This window comes from Notechis scutatus, chromosome 1 (genome assembly GCF_049901735.1).
Source record: "Notechis scutatus isolate UNSWTSFEM ecotype Mainland chromosome 1, rNotScu1.2, whole genome shotgun sequence".
In the NCBI taxonomy this organism is placed as follows: Eukaryota; Metazoa; Chordata; class Lepidosauria; order Squamata; family Elapidae; genus Notechis; species Notechis scutatus.
In genome coordinates, this window is record NC_142009.1 from 301,233,905 (window position 1) to 301,260,500 (window position 26,596).

Genomic DNA, 26,596 nt, shown 5'->3' on the forward strand with positions numbered 1-26,596 from the left:
TTACAATCAGGTATTTCAAGTCTTTACTATAAATTTCAGGTAAAATTCCCAATAAAAATATCTCTGGTTTCAAGACTATGTGTTTTTTCGTCATTTTCTCCAACCACGTGGATTTTAGTCCAGTATTTTTTGGCATCCGCACAAGTCCACCACATATGGTAAAATGAGCCAGGTGTCTGATGACATTTCCAACATTTTTTGGATTTATTCTTGAACATTCTTGCTATTCTTGTCGGGGGGAAATGCCACCTGTAAAACATCTTATACAAATTTTCTTTATATGCTGTTGACATTGTCATTTTATAATTTTGAGACCACAATTTTTGCCATTTCTCTAGATCAATCCCGTATCCAAAATTCTTCCCCCAAGCAATCATAGTTTCTTTAACTTGTTCTTCTTCTAGTTTAATTTCTAATAAATATCCATACAGTTTTTTAATCACCTTTTCATCAGTACCTGTCAAAATCTTATCTAAATCAGTCAATTTATCATAGAAACCTTCTGTTTTAGAATCTTTATCATACCTTGAATGTATTTGCGCATATGAAAACCAATTCATCTTCATACCTTGTTCCTCTAGCTTTTGCATAGATTTAAGTTCACCCTTTTCATTCAGTATTTCACCATATCTAACTGTTTGTTCCTTTTTGTATATTACAGGATATGAAAATGCTTCAATAGTCGATAACCAGACTGAAATTTTCAAATAACATTGTCTTTTAACCTTCTCCCAGTTTAACCACAGAGACTCCCCTATATATGATGTCTTCTGAAATACCCGTGTTTTAGTTCCTTTATACCATAAAAAAACATGCCATCCCAACAAGTCATGTCCTTCTAATGTCAACAATCTAGCATTTCTTAGTGTTATCCATTCCTTAACCCACATCAGATTTGTAGCTTGGTAGTACAATTCCCAATTAGGCAGACCAAATCCTCCTCTAATTCTAGCATCTTGCAAGAGTTTTAACGTTATTCTCGCTTTCTTACCTTGTCATATATATTTCAACACGATTTTATTTAAATCTTCAAAATAATCTTTTCCAAGCCTAATTGGAATTGTTTGAAATAGATATAAAATTCTGGGTAATATATTCATCTTGATTGTTGAGATTCTCCCTATTAGTGACAGTTGTAAGTTTTCCCATTTCACCAAATCTAGCGCTATCTGCTTTTTAAGTTTAATATAATTGTTCTCTTTTAATGTACTACATCTTGCTGTCAAAGCTGGGACCCTAAGTTTTGTGCTGGAGCGGTGAAGTGATGAGCGACATGTAACCAGATCAAAGAACTGATTTTTTTCTTAACAACCCCGAGAAGTAGAAAGAAAGTGCCCTCGCGCAAGAGTATCACAGCAGAGAACAGAAAATAAGAGGAAAATACTAGGTAAACAAAATTGGAGTATAAAAAGTTACAACAAAATTAGAGACTAAATTTTGAATAATATAAATTGGCATTAATTAGGCATTGGATAAAATGTTGGACTTGCCTGGAATTGATTATTAAGAAAATTAATCGTGGAAATGGTTAGAAATTAATGTTTAACATAATTAAAAGAGAAAAGAAAAGAACTCTGAAAAATGGAAAGTGATACAGAGAGCCATCTAATGGTCAAAGACTTTTTTTCCTACAAAATCTTAGGGAAATTTACTAGACTCATAACTGTTATGAAACAAAAGATAAATAAAATAATAAGAACCCTGGAAATTTAAAAAAAAAAAAAAAAGAGGGAGAAACTCTACTAAGAAGATATACAAATGTAATTTCCTGGGACTGTTGGGTATTGATTGTGAAAGAGCCAGTAGGATTAACAAGAGAAACAAAGATAAAAGGAGACTTTTGGCAAGGATTGTTATAAAAGACTTTGAATATTAATAATTTAACTGATTATAAAAAATGGAAGAAATAAGCAAAGACTTTAAGTTGGAATTGCAAACTGTAAGAGGAATGCTGAAAGAAAGAAGGGAATTATTGGAAATATTGGAAAATAAAATAATGGCGATGGCAGAAGAACAAAGAAATTCCAGTGAGGCGGACTTAAAGGAAGAAGAAAGAGGCTCAGATAGACATGGAGAACAAGAAACACTGCCAAAAGACACTAAAGGAATTAAAACTATGACATTGATGACAGAGTCAATAAATACAAGAGAAAACGCTCCCAGGATTAAACAAAAGAAGACAAAATTATGCAAGAAGAAACTTTAAAAAAGAGAACAGGAAAAGGGGGAGAAGATGGGTGAAATGTTAGGAGAAGGAAGATCAGGGAAATTTATAAAAGGGAAAGTTGGCTAAAATTAAAAGAAATAATAAAGCCAAAAAATTCAGAGATAAGGGTTAGATGCTATAAGGGGGATACCACACGTCATAGTTGTGCTTTTAAAGTTGTAGCAACGTTTCGGCAGAATCTCATCTGCCATCATCAGGCTTCTGTATTGTGTTCGTCTGTGAGTCAGACTTTTACAGTTGTTTCAGTTTTAAATTTGGGGCTAGCCTACTGCTGTGCCAGAATGGTTTTTTCTTCATCCTGATTGGTTGGGAGTCTTGGTCTGTGTTTATTGGTCTTGGAGTTTATTGCAAAAATGCAGTAAAAAAGCTGGAACACACTTCCTCACTAGTCCAACACGTGAAAGCCACAGGTCATAGCATCAACTTCAATGGCACCAAAACCCTAGCCACTATAGAAAACCCCAGCCACAGAATTATCAGAGAAGCCATAGAGATTGAAAAAAGACCTGAAAGCATGAATAGAAGAGATGACTCCACTAACTGTCAATTATCTGGAAGCCTGCACTCACAAACAAAAAAATCTCCACACCACAAGCCAAGCAAACACCTGCACACAAACAGATCCCCCTGATACCTCCAGCTCAGACACACCCCAACCAGGCATCCAGATGAAACCTAGCTTCCTAATAAATGATAGCCGTCCATTTACTCAGAGCCAAGCTGCACTAAAAGCCTCCAATACAGGAACACAATGTTGCCAGCCAATCAAGACAAAAATGCCACAAAACAGACAGAAGATATTAGAAACACCAATCAAGCAGAACACAGCAAACTCCAAGACCAATAAACACAGACCAAGACTCCCAACCAATCAAGATGAAGAAAAAAACCATTCTAACACAGCAGTAGGCTAGCACCAAATTTAAAACAGAAACAACTGTAAAAGTCTGACTCACAGCGAACACAATACAGAAGCCTGATGATGGCAGATGAGATTCTGCCAAAATGTTGCTACAACTTTAAAAGCACAACTATAATGATGTGGGAAAATACCGAACAAAGCTGAATACCATACGTATACGTATATATATGTATACGTATACGACTATACGTATACGTATACATACATACATACATACATACATATATATATATATATATATATATATATATATATATATATATTTTATTTATTTAATTATTTATTTGATTTGCCAATTGTTTACAAGATAATAAGTATAAATGTATACATAGTTGTGAATACATGAAATGGGTACATATAAGAAAAATAAAAGAAGAGAAACAATAGGACAGGGACGGTAGGCACGTTGGTGCGCTTTATGCACGCCCCTATATATATATATGAATGTATATATATATACATTCATATGGAACTAACCTCATGGAACTAACAGAACACTGCTTAACCAACACATATTTCATATACAAAGGACAAAGATACAAACAAATAGAAGGAGCTCCCATGGGATCACCACTGTCACCTGTCATTGCAAACCTGTTCATGGAAGAATTGAATCCAGAGCCCTGGCCAATGCCATCCTCAAACCCAAACTATGGTTAAGATACATCGATGACACATTCGTGATTTGGCCCCATGGACAAGAAAACCTAAACAATTTCCTAACACACCTAAACAGCGCACACCCCAAAATCAAGTTCACCATGGAAACAGAAACAAACAAACAACTACCATTCCTAGATGTACTAATCTACAAAAACAGATGGCACACTAGGACACACCATATACCAGAAGAAAACCCACACCAACCGCTACCTCAACGCCCAATCCCACCACCACCCAGCACAGATAAACTCCGTGGCTAAAACACTAATTACCAGAACCAAACGCCTGGCAGACAAGACACACATTAAGACTGAACTATGCACCCTGAAGTACTGACAGCCAACGGCTTCCACAAAAGCAAAATCACCAGCTTGATCCACAAAAACACACTGAAACATAATAGAGACCCAGAAGATGAACAGACCTATGGAACAGCTGTCCTGCCCTACATAAGAGGTACTACAGACAAAATTAGTAAGGTACTACACAGACATCACATCAGGACTGCCTTCAAAACAGACAGAAAAATAGCAGCCATCCTTAGCAACCCCAAAGATAAAATTGACCTGGAAAACCAAGGCATATACGAAGTCCCCTGTGCATCATGCCCGGCCACATACATTGGACAGACCAATAGAAGAATAAGCACCCGCCTGGATGAACACAAAAATGCAGTCAAAAAGCTGGAACACACTTCCTCACTAGTCCAACACATGGAAGCCACAGGTCATAGCATCAACTTCAATGGCACCAAAACCCTGGCCACTATAGAAAACCCTAATCACAGAATCATCAGAGAAGCCATAGAGATTGAAAAAGACCAGAAAGCATGAATAGAAGAGATGATTCCACCAGGCTGTCAATCATTTGGAAGCCTGCACTCACAAACAAAAAAATCTCCACACCACAAGCCAGGCAAACACCTGGGCACAAACAGATCCCCCCTGATACCTCCAGCTCAAACACATCCCAACCAGGCACCCAGATGAAACCCAGCTTCCTAACTAATGATAGCCGTCCATTTACCCGAAGCCAAGCTGCACTAAAGGCCTCCATTAAAGCAACACAATGCTGCCAGCCAATCAAGATACAAAAAGAGCCAAAAAACAGACAGAAGATATTAGAGACACCAATCAAGCAGAACACAGCAAACTCCGAGACCAATAAACACAGACCAAGACTCCCAACCAATCAGGATGAAGAAAAACCATTCTGGCACAGCAATAGGCTGCCCCAAATTCAAATCTGAAACCACTGTAAAAGTCTGACTCACAGACGGACACAATACAGAAGCCTGATGATGGCAGATGAGATTCTGCTGAAACGTTGCTACAACTTTAAAAGAACTACAATGCGTGGGAAAATACCAACCAAGCCGAACACCATACATGTAAGTACCGAAAACTTAAGAAAACATACATTCATATATATATATATGAATGTTCATATATATATATATGAATGAACTGTATATAAAACGTGTTGTTATGAACCCTTTTCTTTCTTCAAGGATTAAAATAAGGGAATGGAAATAAATTTTAAAAATATGATTATTAATTATTATAAGTAAAGTGAAGATAAAATGATATTAAGAAGTTATCTTACTGATTTACTAGAGGGGATATATACAGTTGACTATATATACAGTTGATTATTTAATGGATATTAGAATTGTACAATGAGAATATTTTATTATGATTAAAGTAGGAGAATGGAAAATATATGGATCCTAAATATATTGGTTTTATTATATTTTTACTCTTTTTAGATTGTTTATTATATATTGGCTTAGAGAAAATTAAGGACAATAATAATGTGTAATGTAAAATAAAATAGGTGGTAAGCTGAAAATGGAAATAATAGGGGATAAAGAATTGAAAACTTATGTATGGATGAAATGATATTGATATTGAATTAATGAACTGAAATATGAATTGCAAATTTATTTAAGGATGAGTGAAATGGATTATATGAGTTAATATTATATAAGAGTAATGGAAATGACAATATGACTATGTACAAGTGTAATAATCTGGAAACGTGTTGCTCACGTGAAAAGATATACAAAATTTAAAAAATAAAAAACTTTTTACCAAAAAAAAAAGAATTAATAAAATTATTACAATATGATATAATCATCACGAGTCTTTCACTCTAAAGTGAAAGTTAATGATACTTTTCTCCTACTCTTTAATTATTTAGAGGAACTAGACAAGGACATCTACTTTAATCCTTAGAGTTTAATATCTGCATGCAACTCTTGGCTCATGCTATTAGACAACACAGGGAGATTTATGGAGTAGTACATAACTTAGTTGAATACAAATTGGTTTTATTTTCAGGTGTATGTATTAAATTTATATGCCACTCATCTCCCCAACTGAGTGATTTTGGCCACCTTACAGAATCTAAAAAAGATAAACAGAAAAGCAATTACAACTTTAAGAACTATGCACATTAAAATTTTAGACCAGTTTCACTGAAAAACACTTAAATTCAACACATCAAAGATTTAAAACTATGCACAAAAAAACTCCTCTGACAGAACCAACAAGATGGGACAGCATTGTGGTAAGGTCTTCTTACCCTGTCAACCACATTTAGCAGTGAGGCCCCCCAAAAGTCAACCAACAAAACCAAATTTTAATACCCTTCTGGAAGGGCATTAAAGTGGAAAATTCTTCCCTCAATAGAGAGGGAGGCCAGTGGTGGGATTCAGCCAGTTCTCACTAGTTCGGGAGAACATTTAGCTAACTTTCTGAGCAGTTAGGCCTGCAACATTAAACACTCAAAGAGCCTTTTGGACCCATTTCCCATAGGAAAAAAACCCACTGGGAGCCACAAAACCTGGGTGGGCAGGCCAACTCGATATCATTCACTCACACCCAGTCACAAGACCCCCTAGCCATGCCTACCCAGCCACAAAATCCATCTCTCTCCCCTTCTCCCCCCACTCTGTATCTCTGTATCTCTCTGCCCCTCTCCCTCTCTATCTGCCTCTCTTCCCTTCTTTCTTTTTTCTTCCTTCCTTCCTTCCTTCCTTCCTTCCTTCCTTCCTTCCTTCCTTCCTTCCTTCCTTTCTTTCTTTTTTTTCTTTCTTTTTTCTTTCTTTCTTTCTTTTTCTTTCTTTTTTTCTTTCTTTTCTCTTTCTTTTTTCTTTCTTTCTTTCCTTCCTTCCTTCCTTCCTTCCTTCCTTCCTCCTTCCTTCCTTCCTTCCTTCCTTCTGTATCTCTTTCTTTCTTTCTTTCTCTGTATCTGTCCCTCTCTCTGTATCTCTCTCCCCTTCTCTCTGTATCTCTCTCTCTCCCTATCTTCCCCCTATCTCTGTATCTCTCCCCCCCTCTCCTCTATATCTGTTTCTCTCTCACCTGGGAGGGTACGCACCTCAAGCGAGCGCCAAAGTGCAGCAAAGGTGCATGCAGGGTGGGCGGCCGCTCGCTTGAGGGTCTCCCCACATGTGTGCATCCTCCTGGCCCCGCTACAGCTGGCCAGAGGGTCACGAGAGAAGAGGGGGAGGGTTGCCCAAAGGGAAGCCTCCACTATGGCTGGCGATCGTTCCTCAGCCAGCCCGGATTTCCAAAAAGAAATAAAAGGAGTAGTGAAGAGCCCCAAGGAGAGCTTGCTGGTTTGGCTCAGCCATGGCTTTCCGAGAGAGAGAGAAGAGACGCAGAGACAGAGAGAGCATGAGAGAGATACATAGAAAGACAGACTGTGGGGGAAAATTGGCTGTTGGGCAAACATCTTTAGTGAGGGCTTTCTCCTAGACTGACCCCAGGAGTGGGTGTACGAGTTTCGGTGAGGCCAGCTCCCTTTTCCTGCTGCTCTGAACTTCTTAAAGCCATGGCTGGGTGCTGTGGGCCCATCCCCCTTTCTGAAATCCCATCCTCCCAGATCCCATTCCCACCCCACCAGCCCTCATGTTAACGAGGCCGGCATCAGCCGTGACTGGGCTAGGCCAGTGTTTCGGGGCAGAAAGCAGGTTGCATGTCTTCCCCAAGTGACCGAGGTACACCCAGCACCAATAAGGGCCAGAAGAAGCTCCAGTAAGAGGGAGGCGTCAGAAAATCAGCCCCAGACACTTCTCCATCCCCCGCTATCACCCTTGCCTTCTCAGGCCAGGCGAGAGAGGGGAGGATGAGGGGCAGGGCCAGTCCCAGTGATGGGACAGGGAGCCACAGCAGAGGGCCCAAAGAGCCATGTGCTGCTCTGGAGCCGCGGGTTGCCGACACCCAAATTAGATGAACCAGCTATTGGAAGAAACAGCTTTTCCCATCTTAGAGTTAATCCTGTCATGAAAGCAGGAAGGAGACATTCTATGTGTTGTTTCTAGCCTGGTCCTTATTTTTATTGCCCTGCTTAAATGTTTTCAGAAACTGCCTCTGCCTTAAGTCTTGTTACATTGTAATACCTAATGGCATTTTTTTTTCTTTGCTGGTACTTTTATTAGGGGCTTGGCTTTCTTAAAGAGGAAGGTTTGTTTTAAACTTTTTACACTGCTTTACTGGTTCCTGGCACTGTCCTTTTGGGGTGTACTTCCAAGAAGCAAGATGCAAGCTTGGCAATGATTTTTTTTACTGCTTTTCTGGGAACATGTGGTCTTTCCTTAAATCTGGATGCTTTCCTTAAGATATCTTGTGAGGTGAGTGAGACCAGCCGGTATCTTTAAGTTGTGCATATGGATCTACTCCTGGGTGGGAAAGGGTGCTTTGTCAGTTCACTGAGCACAGGAGTCTGTCTATGGGGATTCTTCAGTCATCCAGGTCATGGCTATCCCAAAGGTGCTTTTTTCAAGAAGCAACTGGACTTTCTTGGTTTCCAGAAAGTCCAGTTGCCCCTTGAAAAAGCACCTTTGGAACAGTAGTCTCTTGCATTGCTTCAGAGTGGCCAAGACACATGATTGCTCACTGATTGTAAGATTTTTTTTTAAAAGGAGGTAGGGGTGTGGATTCTCTGTCCAATTCATTTTAGTTTTCTCTCTTGATAATAAGGCTTAGTAACATGGCATCAGGTTTGAAGTTTATTCAGATATCTGTGGCATGTACTAATGTTGTGATCCTGACAAGCTTGTGAGGGCAGAGACTTGAACCTGGGTCCCCTATATACTTTGTTAATTTGTCTCTTTAACTTGGCATTTTTTAGCCCAAGTGTGCCTACCCACTTTCGGGAGAGCTTAAATGAACTCTCTACTAAAGGGTTTCACTTTATGAGCAACAGTTGGCTGCTGATAGTTACTGTTGCATTTTAACTATTTTAATTCCTCAAGGTGTTCTGGCACCCTGCCTGATTTGTAACTCTGGGTTGCAGGTATTGCTGATGAAAAGGAAGATATTCGGACAGTATGGTTTAGGTTTCCATGATGGCTGGGATTGATCTTCAGTGTGTATTCCCCCATTTCTAATCTAATGATTGGTATTTAGGGCAGCTTTTTGCAAGCAAAGAAGCTTTTTGTATTTTGTACAGGTAATCATTTAGTGACCATTCAAAGTTACAGTGGCACTGAAAAAAGTGACTTATGACCATTTTTCACACTTATGACTGTTGCAGCATCCCCACAGTCATGAGGCCGGGCAAGGTGAAGCATCCCTTAAGTTGGCCATGCCCACCCAGCCACGCCTACCCAGTCGGTCATTAGGGCAGTTAGAGAACCAGTTTGAATCCCACACTGAGGGAGGCCTCAGACACAACCTGTTCCCCATTTTTATGCCGTTCTTGCATCAGTTCCCAGAAAAATGAAGACCACTTTTCCTGTTCCCATTACATTTTTCAGCCATAGGATCTTGATTAACATTGAGCTGAGTTGATTAAAATCCACTTTCTGAAGACAAGATATATATGACTTAGTTTCCTTTAAAATCAAGAACTTCAATATTACATGGTCTCTTTCCCACGTTGTTGTTACTTCCAATTCTTCAAAAAAGTCTTGCCTATTGATTAGCATCAAGATAAGTGTAGCTGATTCTTTTAGCCTTCCTTTACTTTCTAAAGGAGAAAATAGTACACAAGAAGTCAGTAATTTCCTGGAAAGTTCACCCTTAGTAGAGTGTGTCTTCTAACATATGGTAGGGAAATTAAACTCTCTCATTATTATAGTGGGAGAAAATGAACCATGTCCTCTCTCCATAACTCTAATTTAATTACTCCTTAAGAGCTCTATAAATGCCCTAGTTGCATTCTTATGAGTCAATTAGAGGCCTCCAAACTTAGAATATACAAAGCATAGAGGCCAACAGTAGAAATGCTGATTGTAGCAAAGCAAATAAGTAACATAACTTTCATTTCTATCTGCCAAATACTACAGCAGGTTTGAGAAAATAAGAAACAGATTCAGCAACATATGTCTTCTGTATGATTATTGAAGTTATTGTATAGCTTATTTTTTCTGGAACAGTGTGACAGAAAGGAAAACTTATTTTAATTTTTGCTTTTATTAAATACAAAAGAAAAAGGAAGGGAGGAGGTAGGTAGGTAAACAAAAATGTACAAGGCTTGTATAAATACATATAGATACATAAAAGTTCTGTGTAAGTATTTGAATGAATAGTAGCCATATTTCATTACTATATGTGATATGTCAGTAAGTGATATTTTACCTTAAGTATTTCTGTGTTGATAGAGGTTCTGAAACTGTGGGCTTTTCCCACATCTAGAGCAACAAGCAGTTTAGAAAGGTATCACAATCTTTTTTTTTTTTTAAATGCAATCTTGCCCAAGCAAAGAAGTATTTCTATCAGCACCTGCTCTCAATTTGCTTAGACAAGCCTACAACTGGCTTATTCAGGCAAAATAGAAAATAAAGCCAGAGCAAGTTTTAACAGGTAGTTAAATATATGAATCAAGTCTTCTAATAGTCAATTATTTATTCATGGAGGGCTCCACAAATTCAATTATAATTTAGGGAACCACAGTCTCACCAACTTTGCAAACTCCCTGTATTATGGAAGAAAAATGATCAATACTTCTGAGAGAAAACAAGGTATTCAGGCTTCAACCCTAGGCAGATGCTAGAAAGGAACAGGTAAAAACATACATCTTAATATTGTAGATCTCTGCACACATGGTTGAGCTTTGAATGTCCACTGTTGGGCACAATTTCTACATAAACTTACACAATGGTTTCTTATACAATATTACCTTTCCCTGGTTCTTCCTTCATCTCATGTGCTACAATCCACATACCAAAATGACTGGAACTCTTATTCAGACACCATTCTGTACAAGGCACAAAATGAGCTGGATCCCACAATATTCTCTAATCTAATGAGTTAGGAAAACATAATAATTAGCTGATAAACCTGGACAGTTTCTATACTCCCCCCTCCCCAATGAGTCTAGGTACTTAACAGAAAGTTAACATAAGAAAGCAATCAAGAGCGTGAAATTAACACACCTGTTTGCTTATCTCTTATTTTCAATTTGGATTATTTATTCTTGTATCCTACTGCTGTCAAGTTTCAAACTTGGCACAAATGAAATTAAATACTCTGAATGCTCTGCATCTATCAGAGGTAAGGAAAACATAGAGACAAGGCAATTGTCTCTATGTAATAACAAGTATCTCTGGGAGAGTTAGTCAATAAAATAATATTAGGCTGTTACTTTTTAACTTTAAGGAAGAAAATATATTACAGGAAAAGGGTTATGTGCCAGATCTCTCATGAAACAATGCCCTTTGTGCAACTGTGTACATTAAAGGCAACAGGCTAATAAGGAAGTAACTGCTTCAGAGTAAGCAGAAAAGAGCAATGAGCAAATGAGTGCAAAGTTAGTAAGTTTTGCTTGCGCCATAACTTCCTGTTACCACAATGCAGTAGTAGGCACTGGAAGACTGAATGGAGACATTAAAATTGTAGTCAATTTGTCCTTAATAGGAAACAGAGAACTATGTACCAATTTAATGCCATTGAATAACAATACTATTTATTTTCTTCAATGGATGGAAGCTATTGGTTAGGGTGTTGGCAAATTTATTTCACTTGCTGGAAGCACAATTGTTTTACTTATAGAACTGATACAAAGTTTAAGATAAATATGTAACTGCTATGATCTAATATTTTTAATGTATTAAATAAAGATCCTCTTCTTATAAACCCAAAGTTTCTCAGTATACAATAGAACCCATGTAATAGTAACAGGTACACATTTTTTTGACCTATCTACACAGATCAATGGACATATGCTGCAAGAGAAATATCGGGTTCTTAAAGAGATTATTTCTCAGAAAGAAATGAGAAAAGAGCTATTATCTAAGATCAATACTCCACCTACCCACAAGAGTTAATAGGGGCCAATGGTCCAACAAAAATTTAGAGAACAAGTTGAATTCTAGCTAATATATTAGGTAAAGGTAAAAGTTCTCCTCGCAGATACATGCTAGTCGTTTCTGGCTCTAGAGGGTGGTGCTCATGTCCGTTATAAAGCCGAAGAACCAGCGCTGTCCAAAGACATCTCCATGGTCATGTGGCCATGACTAAATGCTGAAGGCACACGGAACGCTGTTACCTTCCCACCAAAGTGGTCTCTATTTTTCTACTTGTATTTTTACATGCTTTTGAACTGCTAGGTTGGCAGAAGCTGGGACAAGTAACAGGAGCGTACTCCGTTACGTGGTGCTAGGGATTCGAACCGTTGAATGACTAAGATATTACTGCAGACTAATTCTGTTGACTGCCAACAGTTCTGCAGTTCAATTCTCACTGGCTCAAGGTTGCCTCAGCCTTCCATCCTTCCGAGGTCAGTAAAATGAGAACCCAGATTGTTGGGGGCAAAATGCTGACTCTGTAAACAGCTCAGAGAGGGCTGTAAATGACTCATCCTTCCAGGCTGGCATACGACTCAATATAAGCAATATCTCCAAAAGGAGCTGCTGGTGCTACTTTTCCTTGCTTTGGGAATTTTGGCCACTGAATACTACAACAGCGTATGGTATATAGATATGTTTCCCCAAACCTGAATTTGCAGCCCCAAAATACATTTCATGAAACCCCAGTTATTCTGGGTGTGTTGAAGATGACGTACTCTGAAAAATCAAATTCTAAGCACAAAAATAAGTTTGGGGAACTAAATTATTAGTTTGGCACAGTCATATGGTACATAATCAATAAATATTTCATAATATAGTTTCTCTTATAATTTTATAATTGGGCAAATCATTTACTAGCAACCATCAGCATGTTGATAAGTGACAATATTAGATATGACAGAATCAATCTTGGATTCTTCTCAAGGATAAGAATGTCATTAACCGTGAAGAACTATATTGAACTCCAACAAATCTGAAGATGCACTGTGATTCCACTTTTGAAAAGAATAAAATTTGCCTTTCATTTATGTAGAAAAGATTAAAATATTTAAAACAATACACCAAACTTCAGCTACTTTATTTCAAAACAGAAAACTAGCAACCTATTTCCCCTGCCCAACTATGTGAATAAAAAAATAAGTCAAATTATTTCAAAAACAAAATATCCTAAGTATAACTAGCTGTCAATTTGATTAACGAACCCCTTGTCTGTATGACAGCTGTAGGACTAGCTAAATAATTAGTCTCACCCAATTTTCTTCATTCTTAGTGAAGCTATCCCAAAGGGCAACTGCTTGTCATTTTCATAAGAAGCAGTTACTAGTTACTGAGGTTTCATAAAGACATAAAACTGGTATGCGTCACTTTAGCCACTGTTTATCCATGTTTTTCAGAATAAACCACAACCTAATGAGTGTGCATAGCATGCTAAACCATTAACTACTACCAACCACATTGCCAAGCAAGTATATTAAACCATAAACAAACAAATCATGTTTGTATGTGTGAACCAAGCCAAAGATTTATGGGACATAAAAGTTATAGGATTTTCTCCCTTATCAATTCTTTTCAGAAAGTTAATATACAGGCAATCCTAAAGTGCTTATGCACAGATTAGCAAATTTCCTAGATTTTCAGACAGGAGCCATTCCTGACCAATGACATAAGTTGACCTTGGCACTTTTAATATGTGTTTTACCACATAGTTCTGGCATGTTTCTGCTAACAGAGCAATTATCAACTTGATGTCCATGCAAAATAATCAGTAGTATCAGACATACTACTTTCCTATGTCCTTTTAATGACAAGTAAGAAACATTTAGTTTCCACTCATCAATCAATAGTATCAGGAGATACTGGCAGAATACAAGCTTTCTTGCATATACAAGCATTACTTTTTAGGCTTTTTCATGTTAAGTGTTAAGGGGAACAAAAAAAAATCAAGTACAATTCTATTCAATTTACTTATCAAACACTGCATTAAAAATGCAGTTCAGTCAAATCATAATTGCAGGTCATCTTCCATATGGACTTGTAAAAAAACTGTGGCAATCAAGAACAAAATTTATGGTCCACTTTCTCTGCAGCAGGAGCTATTCTGTCATTCTATAAGTGACATACTTTAGTACCCCAGAGACTGTCCTTAAAATATGCACTATTTCTGCAAAATATTTCCTACTTATAGTGCCTCAAAATTATACAAAAAATGGGGGGGGAATCCTTTTCAAAAACTGGTGTAACAAGAATAATTGTCTTTCAATTAATTTTTATTGTTGTTCTGTCCTTGGTAAGACTAAAACATGGTAAAATGTAAGTAATGTTTTGTTAGGGCAAATTTATTTTCTCATAGTCCAAGAGAGCTCCACATACTATAAAATGTCTGTTAAATAAAGAAGGGCTACAAGAATCAACAGCACTTTTGTATTTTCTTTCTTACATGAAATATTGCTCACTATCTTTATAATAATTTAATATTTATATTAGCTTAAAAGGTACTAAATGAGAAACGTATGAGGCCACGGCTAATTGAAATATTTAACGAATAAATAAGAACAGATTGGGGTCATGCAACATTTTACACCAAAACTTTAAAAATGGCATTTCAAGGCCTGGCATAATGTACAAATCACACGTGTATAGGTAGTCCTCGTCATAGGACTGCAATGGAGCCTGTTCATTATGGGTCATGACTGCTGCTAAGTAAGATGGCCTTGCTTTGACAATGCACGCTTGCTGCTCTCCCTGATGAGGCCGCTAAACACACAAGTCATTAAGCCAAGCACAGGGTACCTCAAGGTGAAGAAGGCCCTGGGAGACCTAGCATAGGCCCAGGCCTGCCTGCCCCAGGCCTCCCAATGCCTCCACAAGGACTACTAGAATATTATAAGGAAAAATAATAGAATCTTAAAAGTATGATTGGAGATTCCCTCTCCTGTCTTATATCAAAGAAAATCAAGGCAAGGCAATCTTGAGTTTCTTTTCTGCTCACTCCTCCTCCCTTCAGGTTCACTTAAGCTGGTGTTTATGAAATGACTTTCAATAGCTTTCATTGAACTCTCTTGCCTTTTTCCCAGTGGCAAAAAAGAAGTCCAAAAACTTATTTCTTGACCAAAGTTTTCTTTGTGTTTCTGTCGAACAGTAATCCAAGTATCATCTATGAATTTGCCTACTCGGAATGTTTCTGTGTGAAGAGACAGGCAGGAATAGGTGACGTTCAATGGGAAAAAAAGGAACAGCTTAGGTAAGCATTTTAGGAGAAGATTTGCAGATAACAAAAGAATTAGCTTCCCTACATATACAGATTCTCTTTTGCAATGCCACCTTGCATTCCAATTATGTTGTTGCTTCTATTTAGAAAATATGCAATAATGAATGAATATGGCAAAGTCTATATTCTAGAGGTAACTCAAGCAACAATCTTCCTTCCCCAATTCTGTTTATCTGTTTAAATATTCAGGTCAATTAGAACGACACATACGCATACAGAAATCACAGAATGCATAAAGTAGCTTGAGGAGAAAAATGAGAAAATGAATGGAAAGAAAATCACGGTTGTCATGAGTTAAATGAAGAGACAACCAACCACATAAGACCATCTAAGACAGTGAAAAGAGCTCTAATACAAAAATTTTCCTGACTAGAAAACATTACATATTATTATCTTAGTGCTTTAAATAAAGCTTAGCTAATCAAGATACAAACAATATTTAATAGAATTCATTTCTGGTTTTAATACAAACATTGAACAAATCAAATTAAAACCTAGATTTCTCAGGATTTTAAAACTTTATTAGAATAGTTGGTTATCCCTTCTACTGAAAATATTTGATTATTACAAAGCAGCGTGTCATTAAATGTGCTTAATATTAACTTTGGAATCTAAAGTAAACTTTTAGTTGGCACTAGGCAAAGATCTAACAAAGAACTATTAAAACTCTACAATTCTTAGTTTATCAAAGTTCCTGGAAGATGTACAATATATTTCATTACTTTTTAAATAGGTGATTAATGTCCCAACATAAACATATTTTATATTTGGATCATCTCTTATGCTAGTATATCTAATGGTCTATGCCAGGGGTGTCAAACTCAAGGCCCACGGGTCAGATGTGGGCCACGGGGTGCTTAGGTACAGCCTGCAGGGTGCTTAGATACAGCCAGCAGGGCCGGGCTGGAAATAGAAGACTGGCCCACAGTGCCTCTGCTAGTGACATAGGGGAGTAGGCAACCCCCATTTGGCCCATTTTTAGCCTGGACACCTTCTGCAGCACCCTGCCAGCCAAAATGGGACATGGGGGGCCTCAGGTGCCCCCCAACCCATTTTGCCCAGCAGAGTACTGCAGCAAGCATCCATCCTGTCTCTTCCTGCCCCCCCCCCCCACGGACGACAACTACAATGCTGATCTGGCCCTCCAAGAAATCCAGTTTGACAGCCCTGGTCTATGCTCAATACTAACAGTGTTTAATTAAATTTAACTTAAATTAGATGCCCTATTTATTTTTTAAAAAATGGAGGTGTGGATTAAATTCATTCTCCAGGAAACAATTACCCTACCTCATCTATAAGGAAAAAAATCACAGATTCAGCAACTATCTTCCTGTTTGTTCCAGTGGAAGGCAGAAATATATGAAATACCACCTTATTACTGTCCTGCTTCCAATTCTTGAAGTATGGTAAAGGAAAAAGTTTCCCCTGTCCAGTTGTGTTTGACTCTAGGAGGCAGTACACATCTCCATTTCTTAGCCAAGGGAGCCAGAGTTGTCTGAAGACGTTTCTGTGGTTATGTGGCCAAGGCGCATGGAACACTGTTACCTTCCCACCAAAGTAATACCTATTTATCTACTTGCATTTGCATGCTTTTGAACTGCTAGGTGGGCAGAAGCTGGGGCAAGTAACGGGAGCTCACCTGTCTCATAGCGCTCGTGTCTTGAACCCAGGCTGGCTGTGACAAGCTCAGAATCTTTAACTGCTGAGCCGTTGCACCCCCATTGAAGTACATAATGAGTAACTAACCACATACTTATTAAATATGTACAATGAGTTTATTTTAACTTTTATTTTCAAAAGCACTGATACCATCAAAAGAAAGAAGAGGCAATAAGAGTTCATTATTTAATTTTTTCTAGGTATAAACCAATCATGTGACCATCTTGAAAAGGTTCACAGAATTGGATTTTGTGTGACACACCAGCATTCATCAACACCCAACAACTATTTGGATTTTTATTAAGGTTTATTATAATATAAAATACAATGAAAATAAAGATTAAAAGAGATGTAAGATAATTTTTAAAAAGGTGGGGGGTGCATTGATTTTCAACTCTTTCCAAAACAGTGAAATACTATTATAGTCTCCACTTTTTGGATTCCATTTAGTTATTACAAGCCATTCCTATAGCTATACCAGTGGTGGCTAACCTTTTGGGGCTCCTGTGCCAAAAACTGTGCATGTGCTTGCATGCTCGTGCTCGCGTGCCAGCACCCAGAAGGCAATGCGTGCCTCCCCATAACCCCTACACATGCGCGTGCAATCCCACCCCACCCCCACCCCCGCTGCCCTCTTACCTGCACTGAGCCTCACAGCTGATTTTTGGCCAGTATGAGACCTTTTTCGGTTTTTCCGAAAAACCAGAAGTGACGAAACGGGGCTAGATTTCGGCCTATAAAGCTTGTAGAAGCCTGAAGAAGCCTTCCTCAAGCCGTTGGGAGGCCGAAAAAGGCCTCAAAACAGGCCGAAAATCAGCTGTGAGGCACGCACATGCGCAGTGAGGTAAGTCTGCCTGCAGCTCGCATGCCAGCAGAAATGGCTCTGCGTGCCACCTGTGGCACGTGTGCCATAGGTTCGCCATCACGGAGCTATGCAATTATTCAATTGAAAGCCTACGTTTTTTATTATTTCGAGCATAAAAACCAGAAACAATTTTCCAATGGAAACAGGACCAAATAAAATCTTTAAAACAATTTACATTGCCATCTCAACCAGATCCATTTCCCCCCCCCCGCCATTTTTTCCTGTTGTGAGAAATAATATGTATTTTAATTTGTACTTACTAGATTTTCTGCACTGTCATCTATAATAGCAAAATTATTTTAAATTCTTTGACCAACAGCCATAAAGGAAAAAAATTTGCTTCTAATTTTGTGCTTTTTAAAACTCTAAACATTTCTTTAAAATTATCATCTTTATAGTTACAATTAATTAAAATACTTCATTTAAAAAGGGATTCTTTCAAATTTATCCACTATTGGCTTCCCATTGCTCAAATATCATAAAAAAAGACAGAAAATCCCCTTTTTTCACTTTTGTGTTTTAAACATACATTTTATGTTCTATTATTCTCAACTATTTTTGGCTATATAGCTATTCTCAAAATCACACCCCATTCCTACGTAATTTGCAGAAGCCACACAAATGGGTTTGCTCTTGTGCAGTCTGTGGACCTTCTGGAAGTCATACAAGAGTGGTGTGCTCTCTCCTGACCTCTGGAGTTTCAGAAAAATCAGAGAACAGGGTGTGCTTTTCAATAGGTTTTGGAGGCCGCAGAGGTCATGGAAAAGCATTCTCTGTAGCTGCTTCAAGAACAAAGGTCTTGTGCAACCTGGGGCAGAGCCTTGGGTAGACCACAGAGATCTATTAACAGAAAGAGGACACCACCTGAACATAAGCATTGTGCCCAGATCCTGGGCTACACTAGGCCATTGGACAATCATGCCTTGGGATATAGCACAAAGTGGCCTTTTTCAGTGGTAGTGGTGATAAATAGAGTGAAAGTCAAGATTCAGACCTAACCTTGGCTTTACCAACTGATGCTGTTCAGAGTGGCATGGAAAGTGGGAAGATAGAGAATTGTTTCTGTTCAGAGGACCCGTGTGTGTGTGTGTGTGTGTGTGTGTGTGTGTGTGTGTGTGAGAGAGAGAGAGAGAGAGAGAGAGAGAGAGAGAGAGAGAGAGAGAGAGAGAGGGGGGACCAAAGTCAAGTTTGGTATTTTCTGAATTTTTGACGTGTCAAACCCAAAAGATGTGCCATCACTAATCTAGTGAGTGCTGCCAAATTTAAATCTATATATAAGTGGAATATTAACAGGGAAGTTCAGTGTAGTTACATTTTACAGGTCTTAGACCAGTGGTGGGATTCAAATATTTTTACTACCGGTTCTGTGGGCATGGCTTGGTGGGCATGACAGGGGAAGGATACTGTAAAATCTCCAGTCAGAGGTGGTATTTGCTGGTTCTCTGAACTACTCAAAATTTCCGCTACCGGTTTTCCGGAACTGGTCAGAACCTGCTGAATACCACCTCTGTCTTAGACACTACCACAACCAGTGCAAGGAAACAATCAGAAAAAAGAGCTTTTTCCCAAAAAACAGAAAGTTCACACAGAGAATTTTTTTAAAGCACTAAGATATACAATAATTGTGACATTATCAAACTATTTTTCAATCCTGACAACTTTAAAATGTGTGGACTTCAACTCCCAGAATTCTCTAGCCAGCATGCTGACTGGGGAACTATGGGAGTTGAAGTTCACACATCTTAAAGTTGTCTAAGGCTGAGAAATGTGATCTACAGCATAACTAAAGAGAAAAAAACAAGATGTTGCAAAATATCACGCTAATATTATTTAATAAATCAAAAGGAAAATTTGGTAGTATAACTGGTTGGCAAAGGAATATTAAAGGAAAACAAAGATGTAGGGAAACTAAATTTTATTTTGTTTTCAGTGTAAATCCACGCTTTAATAGACATTTTTTAGAAGAGTCTTAGGAATAGTACCACTGAGAAGGCATGAGGCTATCTGAACTAAATACTGTACTTACAAAAAAAAATTGGAGTTCAAATTAAAGCACACAGAGATTCTATTTCAGTATCTCCTATGAATAAAAGTCCATCATTTATTAAACTAATTGCCCTATTCAACTGCTTTATTAAGAAGTATTTTCTAATTTTTTTTTAAAAAAAAAAAATTTCTGCCTTCCTACAGATTACTAGTCCATCTACTGGGATGACAAAGGAGGAGTTTGAACCTTTCATGTATTTTTTTTCCTTTAGCTAGACTATTTGTCTAACAACCTCCCTCAAACTTCTCTTCTTAAAGTTACACACACACAGTTTCTGCAACCTTCCTACTGACCTTAATCTATTCAGATTAATTTCAATCTTCTTAAAAGTGTTTTGCCCAAAATTGAACATAGTATTCTAGGTGATATCTGATCAACAGAGTAAAATATTTTCTATTAATTGGAAGTATATTTTGCAGTCTAGTGTCAAGTACGCCTTTTTATCTCAGTATTCAACTTAAAATCAATTATAATTTCAAGCTCTTTTCTATAAATTCTGTTGCTGATATTCTAATTGTGTATTAATTTCCCTCTCTTCTCCATAAACAAAAAGTTCTAAGATTTAACAAAGGCAAATGTAATGTTATTTTCAGTTAATTTCTTCAAATTGTTTTTAACTTTGTTATTTTCTAGGGTAATTATACTATCCCATTTCTAGTAATCTGCAAATTTTATAAGCATACATTTCAGTTCCTCATCCATGACATTAATACACAGTAATAGGCCCCAAACCCAACCTTCTAGCTTGTTCTTGTTTCTTCCAGTTTGAAGCATGAAACAGAGATAAGCACATTTTCAGTCCCATTTTTAAGCTAATGGGTGATATAGTCCAATATTTTAGGGAGATTAACAAGCTGGAAGGATGTTTGTCTCTTCCTTTACTTTCCCTATTAAACAAACAATTAAGAATTCAACTACAACATTTATAGCCAAAAACCATTCGTTAGATTTAGAATAGGTTTTATTTTTGTTTATACAAATAACCATATCTGGAAGTACTAACAATCAAAGCTATGTCTGCATAAAATCCATAAAGCCTCAGTTATTATCTGTAGTAAATGTACATTTGCTATTGGTTTTAAACTAACATTTTTGATTTGCAGAATTTAGCTGATCAAGAAAGATAATTTTAGAAAAAAGCACCAACTACCAGTAATAGGATGTCATAAATAATACCAGCTTTGTTTAGTAACTGCTTGGTACTTAGTCACTTAGATGACATGGGAGGTCCAGAAATGTAATAAATAAACTTACAGTTACAGACTTTCCTATTTAAACCATTCAGAAATTCCCCATATATCCTGTTAACATTACTACCAGTAAGTGGATGGTTATATGAAAAACCTCAATAGCTTTTGCCATATAGCAAAACAACTAGCTCATTCATCCAGTTACCAGTAAGAATCATTATATTAAGTCCCAACCAGAAACAAAAATATTTCTTAGTTTTATAATTAACAAGGTCTGAAAGCTTGAACTCAAAATAGCCTAGCAGAGCCAGAGGGAGGATTGGTAGGAGCATGGCTTTTGAGTGTTGTAGTACTTAATTGGAAAAAAAAAAGAATGCTAATCTTTAGGCCTATCTTAGCATATGAATTTAGTACTGCACTTAGAAGGGGAAAAAAATAACACTGAAAGGATGCAAGGTATTTTTGAAAAGAAAAAGGGAAACTGAGGGAGATATGTGTACACAATTGTACAATGTTTCTTCAAAAACAGTATTATGGGAAGCCTAATTTTCCAGTTTGTTTACTGAGTCTTTCAAAATGAAGGAACCTGTTTTTATGGATCAATTTATATATGATAGTATTTAAATGTGGCAAAGAAAATTCACAAACATCAAAGAAAAAAGGTGGCTATAACTTTCTTCAGTATGTTATTTCAAACATGCACTGCCTACAATGCACTTTACATCACTCCTAAAGCTTCACCTTATGCAGGTAGTCCTCTACTTACAATTTAATGGCTGTTCAAAGTTACAACAGTGCTGAAAAAAAGACGACTGTTTTTCACACTTACGACAGTTACATCCCCACAGTCATATGATTAAAATTTGGTTGCACAGCAAATGACTCATATTTATGAGGGTTGTAGTGTCTCAGGGCAACGTTATCACCTTTTGCAGCCTTCTGACAAGCAAAGTCAATGAGGAAGCCAGGTTCAACCATATTAACTTCACAACTGTAGTGGATCCACTTAACAATTGTATCAAGAAAGATTATATAAAACGGGACAAAATTCACTTAACTAATGTTTCACTTGGCAACACAAATTGTGGACTCAATCATGGACTTAAGTGGAGGAGCCAATCTGTTAGTTCCATCAAGTGAAACCAATGAAAACTGAAAGTTTTTCACATTCTCCCTGGATCTTTTCTTAATAATCTGGCATTTTTCACACAGCTGAATGCCCCAAGTGACAATCATTAAGTTCTCCAGCCAACCTGCTTCAAAACTATGCTGGCTGGGGATTATGGAAGTTCAACCCAGGTGGAATTTATGCACACCTTAGTCTTGATAGTTAGAAAAGGCAGGTATCCTCCTCTTTTTTTTTGAGTCTCATAACTAGGTGGCATCCAAATGTGTTAAATAGATAATTAAGTACAGTATTTATCCAAGACAGAAACAACTGGAATACCAACTTTCCCCGGAGCCCTGGAGGAAGGGCAGTGAGTTCTCACCCAAACAACCCCACATACCCTCCCCCAACCAACTAATCTAAGATTGCCAATCCTTACCTGCAAAGATCTGCAAAGGCTTGGAAATTGAGCTTCTTGATTTTCTTCTCGCTCAGCCAATAACCGACCCTTTTCCCTTTCAAGAAGGTCTGCATCTTGTTGCCCCCTTCAGCAGAGCATGCCCTTCTTCTGAAAAGAGAAAAACTGGGAAGGATTCTCCCTCTCGCCAAGGATGCCGACACCTTACTCCGAAGTAATTGCGGCCGTTAAGAGGACGCCCGTTTTCGGTTTCCAAAAAAAACAACCAACCAAAACAAAAAGCCTGGAACTAGGGAAAAGGCGACGAGGGGGCCCAGCTCTTCAGCATTTCACCCAGAGGCGGCTTTGAGGGGAAAGCACCGCAAGGCTCGGCCGGAGCGGAGAGGTAGGGATGGAAGAGAAGAGGAACCTCTCAGCAGCCATCAGGAAACTTCCTCACGCCACCGACGGGCATGGCCGAGGCGGGCAGGCAAAAAGGAGCGAGCGGAGGGCGGTCGAGCGAGCAGCAGCAGCAGCAAGTTCGGTGCAACCCTTTTCTGCAGGCCCTCCGAGAGGCTCGGCGAATCCGGAAAGGTTCCGAGCCGGCGGGAAGGTGCCTCCGGCGGAGGGAGAGCTTTCTCTTTCCTCCCGGCCCGGGTGAGGGAATAGATAGGAGGGTAGCGACGGCGCGGCTGGGCTTTTTTGAGGGGGGGGGAACCGCCGTTTGAGGCGGAGGCGGCGGCACTTCAGAGTTTATAAGCCAGAGCCCCGGCTGGGTTGGGCCGGGCTGGGTTGGGCGACGAAAGGGGCGAATCGAAGCAGCTCCTTCCTCTGGAGCTCTCGCAGCCTTTCAGAGCTCCATTTGCCCGCTATTCTCTGCCTCCTCTACTTCCTCCTCCTCCCGCCTCCGCCGCCGGTCTCCTCCTCTCTCCACCTCCGACACCGAGGGGAGGGGGCTCAAGAACACACCCTCCTCGCCGCCGCCGCCGCTGCTATGGCACCCGCGTGCGGAGGCGCTTGCCCGCGGAAGGCACCGCCGCCTTTCCCTCTCCCTGCGCAGGAGCGGCGGCTCTTACTGTAGCCTCCGCGGGGAATGGAGTGGGCTGGCTGGGTTGGGGGTGGGGGGTAATCGAAGTTCGCCTGCCGGGTTTTGGAGGCTGCGGGGAGCGAGGTTGTTGATTTCGGCGAGCTGATAGCGTGGCTGCTGGCTTACTCGGAAGCGAGCCCCTTAGATGAACTCCCGCGTGAAGGAAATTAGAGCCTTTAATAATAATAGCAAAAGCAAAAAAAACAAAACACCCGCACTGCTTCCTGGGCTTGGAGTGCTAAAGGCGTGAGGCAGCTGTTCCGCGAATCACCCATTAAAAGGTTTTATTTGGGAGGGAAGAAAGGAAGGGGCGAGGGGGGATGGGAGAAGAAAACCGGGGATAAAAGACGGAAAGGCTCCCCAAGAAGGATGGCCCCATCTGGATTTTGGGACCAGCTGCGTCAATAGGGCAACAAAAACCCTGGTATGGAAAGAAAGAAAAAAAAATGGGGTGCCTTCTCTAATCCACATTTTTCAGATTGGGCTGGACAGGTTCAGGTTCCCTACTCCCTTGTCTTTGTAGCATAGGAGACCTGTTTGTCTTAATAGTGTTGCAAGTAAGAGCGTTCTAATACAATCCAGAAAAGCCATCCTTCATCATTTTCTGAAAACAAGAGGTAAAGAGGCAGAGAACTCAACCTTAAATTCCCTTTCCTTTTAAGACTGTGCAGGGATAAGCACAAGTGGCTGGCATTGTCAGGGATATGGCTATAGGGCAGGCTAAGGATCTGACCATTTATTGCCTTTTGGCCCTAGGGAAGAGCAAAAGACAAGGACAAGAGAAAAATATGCCACTGGTTGTGCTTTATCTTTGCTTCTTGTGTTCCTGCCCTCCGTCCCATGCACACGCCTTTTTAAGTTTTGTCCATTACATAAAACAATCTTCTCAAATCTAATGTCGTTCAGTAGCTTTGGATTACACCTCATACAAATATACGCGTCGTGGTTGGAGGTTTATAGTCCAAGACACCTGAAGGGCACCGTGATAGACAAGTCTAAGATTACAACTGACTTTAGATATGACTGTAACCCATCATTTGCTTAAATATGACTTGGTGGATAACAATTGGCTGATTTCCTATCACAAGCTAAGTAGTTACAGTAACTGAGTTCACACATTTGAGCATGTCAAAAGTAAACTCATCCACATTATGACTAAATTTGATGTGTGACTCCAACCAGAAGGTCACTAAATTATGCCAGAGCTGACAAATTTGGTATAAATCCCAGTTCCAGATCTCCAAAACAATGGTTATTTTGAGGTGAAACATTATAACAAAAAAACTTTGCTTCAAATGCAAATATACTGATGATGTCTGTGTAGCCAACAAATTCCAAGCTTTATAATTTAAGGTATCATATAACACAGAGTGCTTCCCTTGTGTCATTTGGCCAGGCCACGTGTATCTAGGACCTTGGACTTTCTAGCCACATTTGCTGGGTGGAGGGAACAATCCTGTAACAGTTATTATATGTTATATATTATATAATGTAAACAGAAGGCAATCATTGTACAAGCATATAATTTTGCAAAGCCTCTCTATTATACCATTCTTTTATTTATTTGAAAATATATGCCTGGACTAGGCCAAAAGCCAAAAATAAGCATATGCCCAAATTTAATTCAGAATGAATTGTTGGGATTTTTTGAACCCACAATTATTATCAAACAGTAGTTAGTACGTTTAATTAACAATTTTTGCTTAACCCTAGTTTTTCCTTGTAGACATAAATTTCTGAACCTGAGCCAAACCTATCTGAATGTATTCTCACTTCATGTTTCTTGGGCAAAATGTATGATAAGGTAATAAATACACACTCACATGATAGAATAAAAGTGAAAAAGTATACAAAGCCATTTTTAGATAGTCATATATGCACAGTTTTTTTTTAAACTAGAAAATTCTATATGAGTTAGTCAGTGGTGGAGCATGTACTTGGGTTTCAATCTCATTGAATTGAATTTATTGAACTTTGATTGAAACATAATGACAAAGGCCTTTCCAACCAGAGAAATATTGCCAATCATAATAGATACCACATTTCCCCCCCAAAAGACCTGGTCTTATATTTTTGGGGACTCCAAAATAAGCACCAGGGCTTATTTTAAAGAAAACACAATTTCAGGGTGATCAGCCGAGCTGGGTGACCTGCCCCTGACACATGCACAAGAGGCAGCAAGCGGGAGGGGACCAATGGTGTCCAGCAGCAGATGCAGCCCACTGGCCCATTCACACACTGGGGCTGTGCAGCCATGTAGCATAGGTGAGTTCATTCCCTATCCAAGCAGCAGACGAAGGCAGGGGCATAGAGAAGAGCAGGTGATCTAGAACAGGAGTCACCAACCTTTTGGATCTCAGGAACCACCAAACTCATAATTTTAAATCCCACGGACCAGAGACCCTGGGAAAATCCTAAAAAATGTCTGCAGGAAAATTCCCCACCCTGTTTTCCTACTGATCGATCATTCTTTATTTGGGATCGCAGGATATTGTCTCCAGCTCCATTCTCGGGGAGAGAGGGAGAGAGAGACTTTTGGCTTCATGCAAGGAAAACAGCAAAAGTCTTTCTTTCTCTTCCCCAAACTCTGCCAGAAATTAGTCTTTGCTGGCGCAGCCTCTTGGAGCAGGATGCCTTGCAGGGTCCCAAAGACTCATTTCTGGTGGAGTTTGGGAGAGAGAAAGAGTTTTGCTGCTTTCCTTGCATGCAGCCAAAAGCAGAAGAAGAATGAAGCGGAAAGAAGCAGCCCAGTGGCCAGGCAAGGTGCATGGGGCAAGTGGACCAAGTTCCCCCCTCCGCTCCTCCCCTCACTACCTCGTGTTGTTTGCAGTGCAAGTGATGCAAGCCTTGTGTTCCTGCGCAGC

The 26,596-nt window shown here is 39.1% G+C and overlaps 1 protein-coding gene across 2 annotated transcripts in view; it reads right to left on the bottom strand.

Moving 5' to 3' along the window:
* The window catches only part of ITPK1 (inositol-tetrakisphosphate 1-kinase), a 136,326-nt gene extending 112,784 nt beyond the window's left edge, over positions 1–23,542 (bottom strand). The window contains exon 1 of one of the 2 annotated variants that reach the window (XM_087952092.1): positions 22,688–23,542. In XM_087952092.1, the coding sequence (XP_087808218.1) occupies positions 22,688–22,782 (95 nt within the window). In that variant the 5' untranslated portion in view covers positions 22,783–23,542. The remainder of the gene's footprint in view (positions 1–22,687) is intronic. The other variant, XM_087952091.1, reaches the window with a different exon arrangement.
* Positions 23,543–26,596: the final 3,054 nt, after the last annotated feature.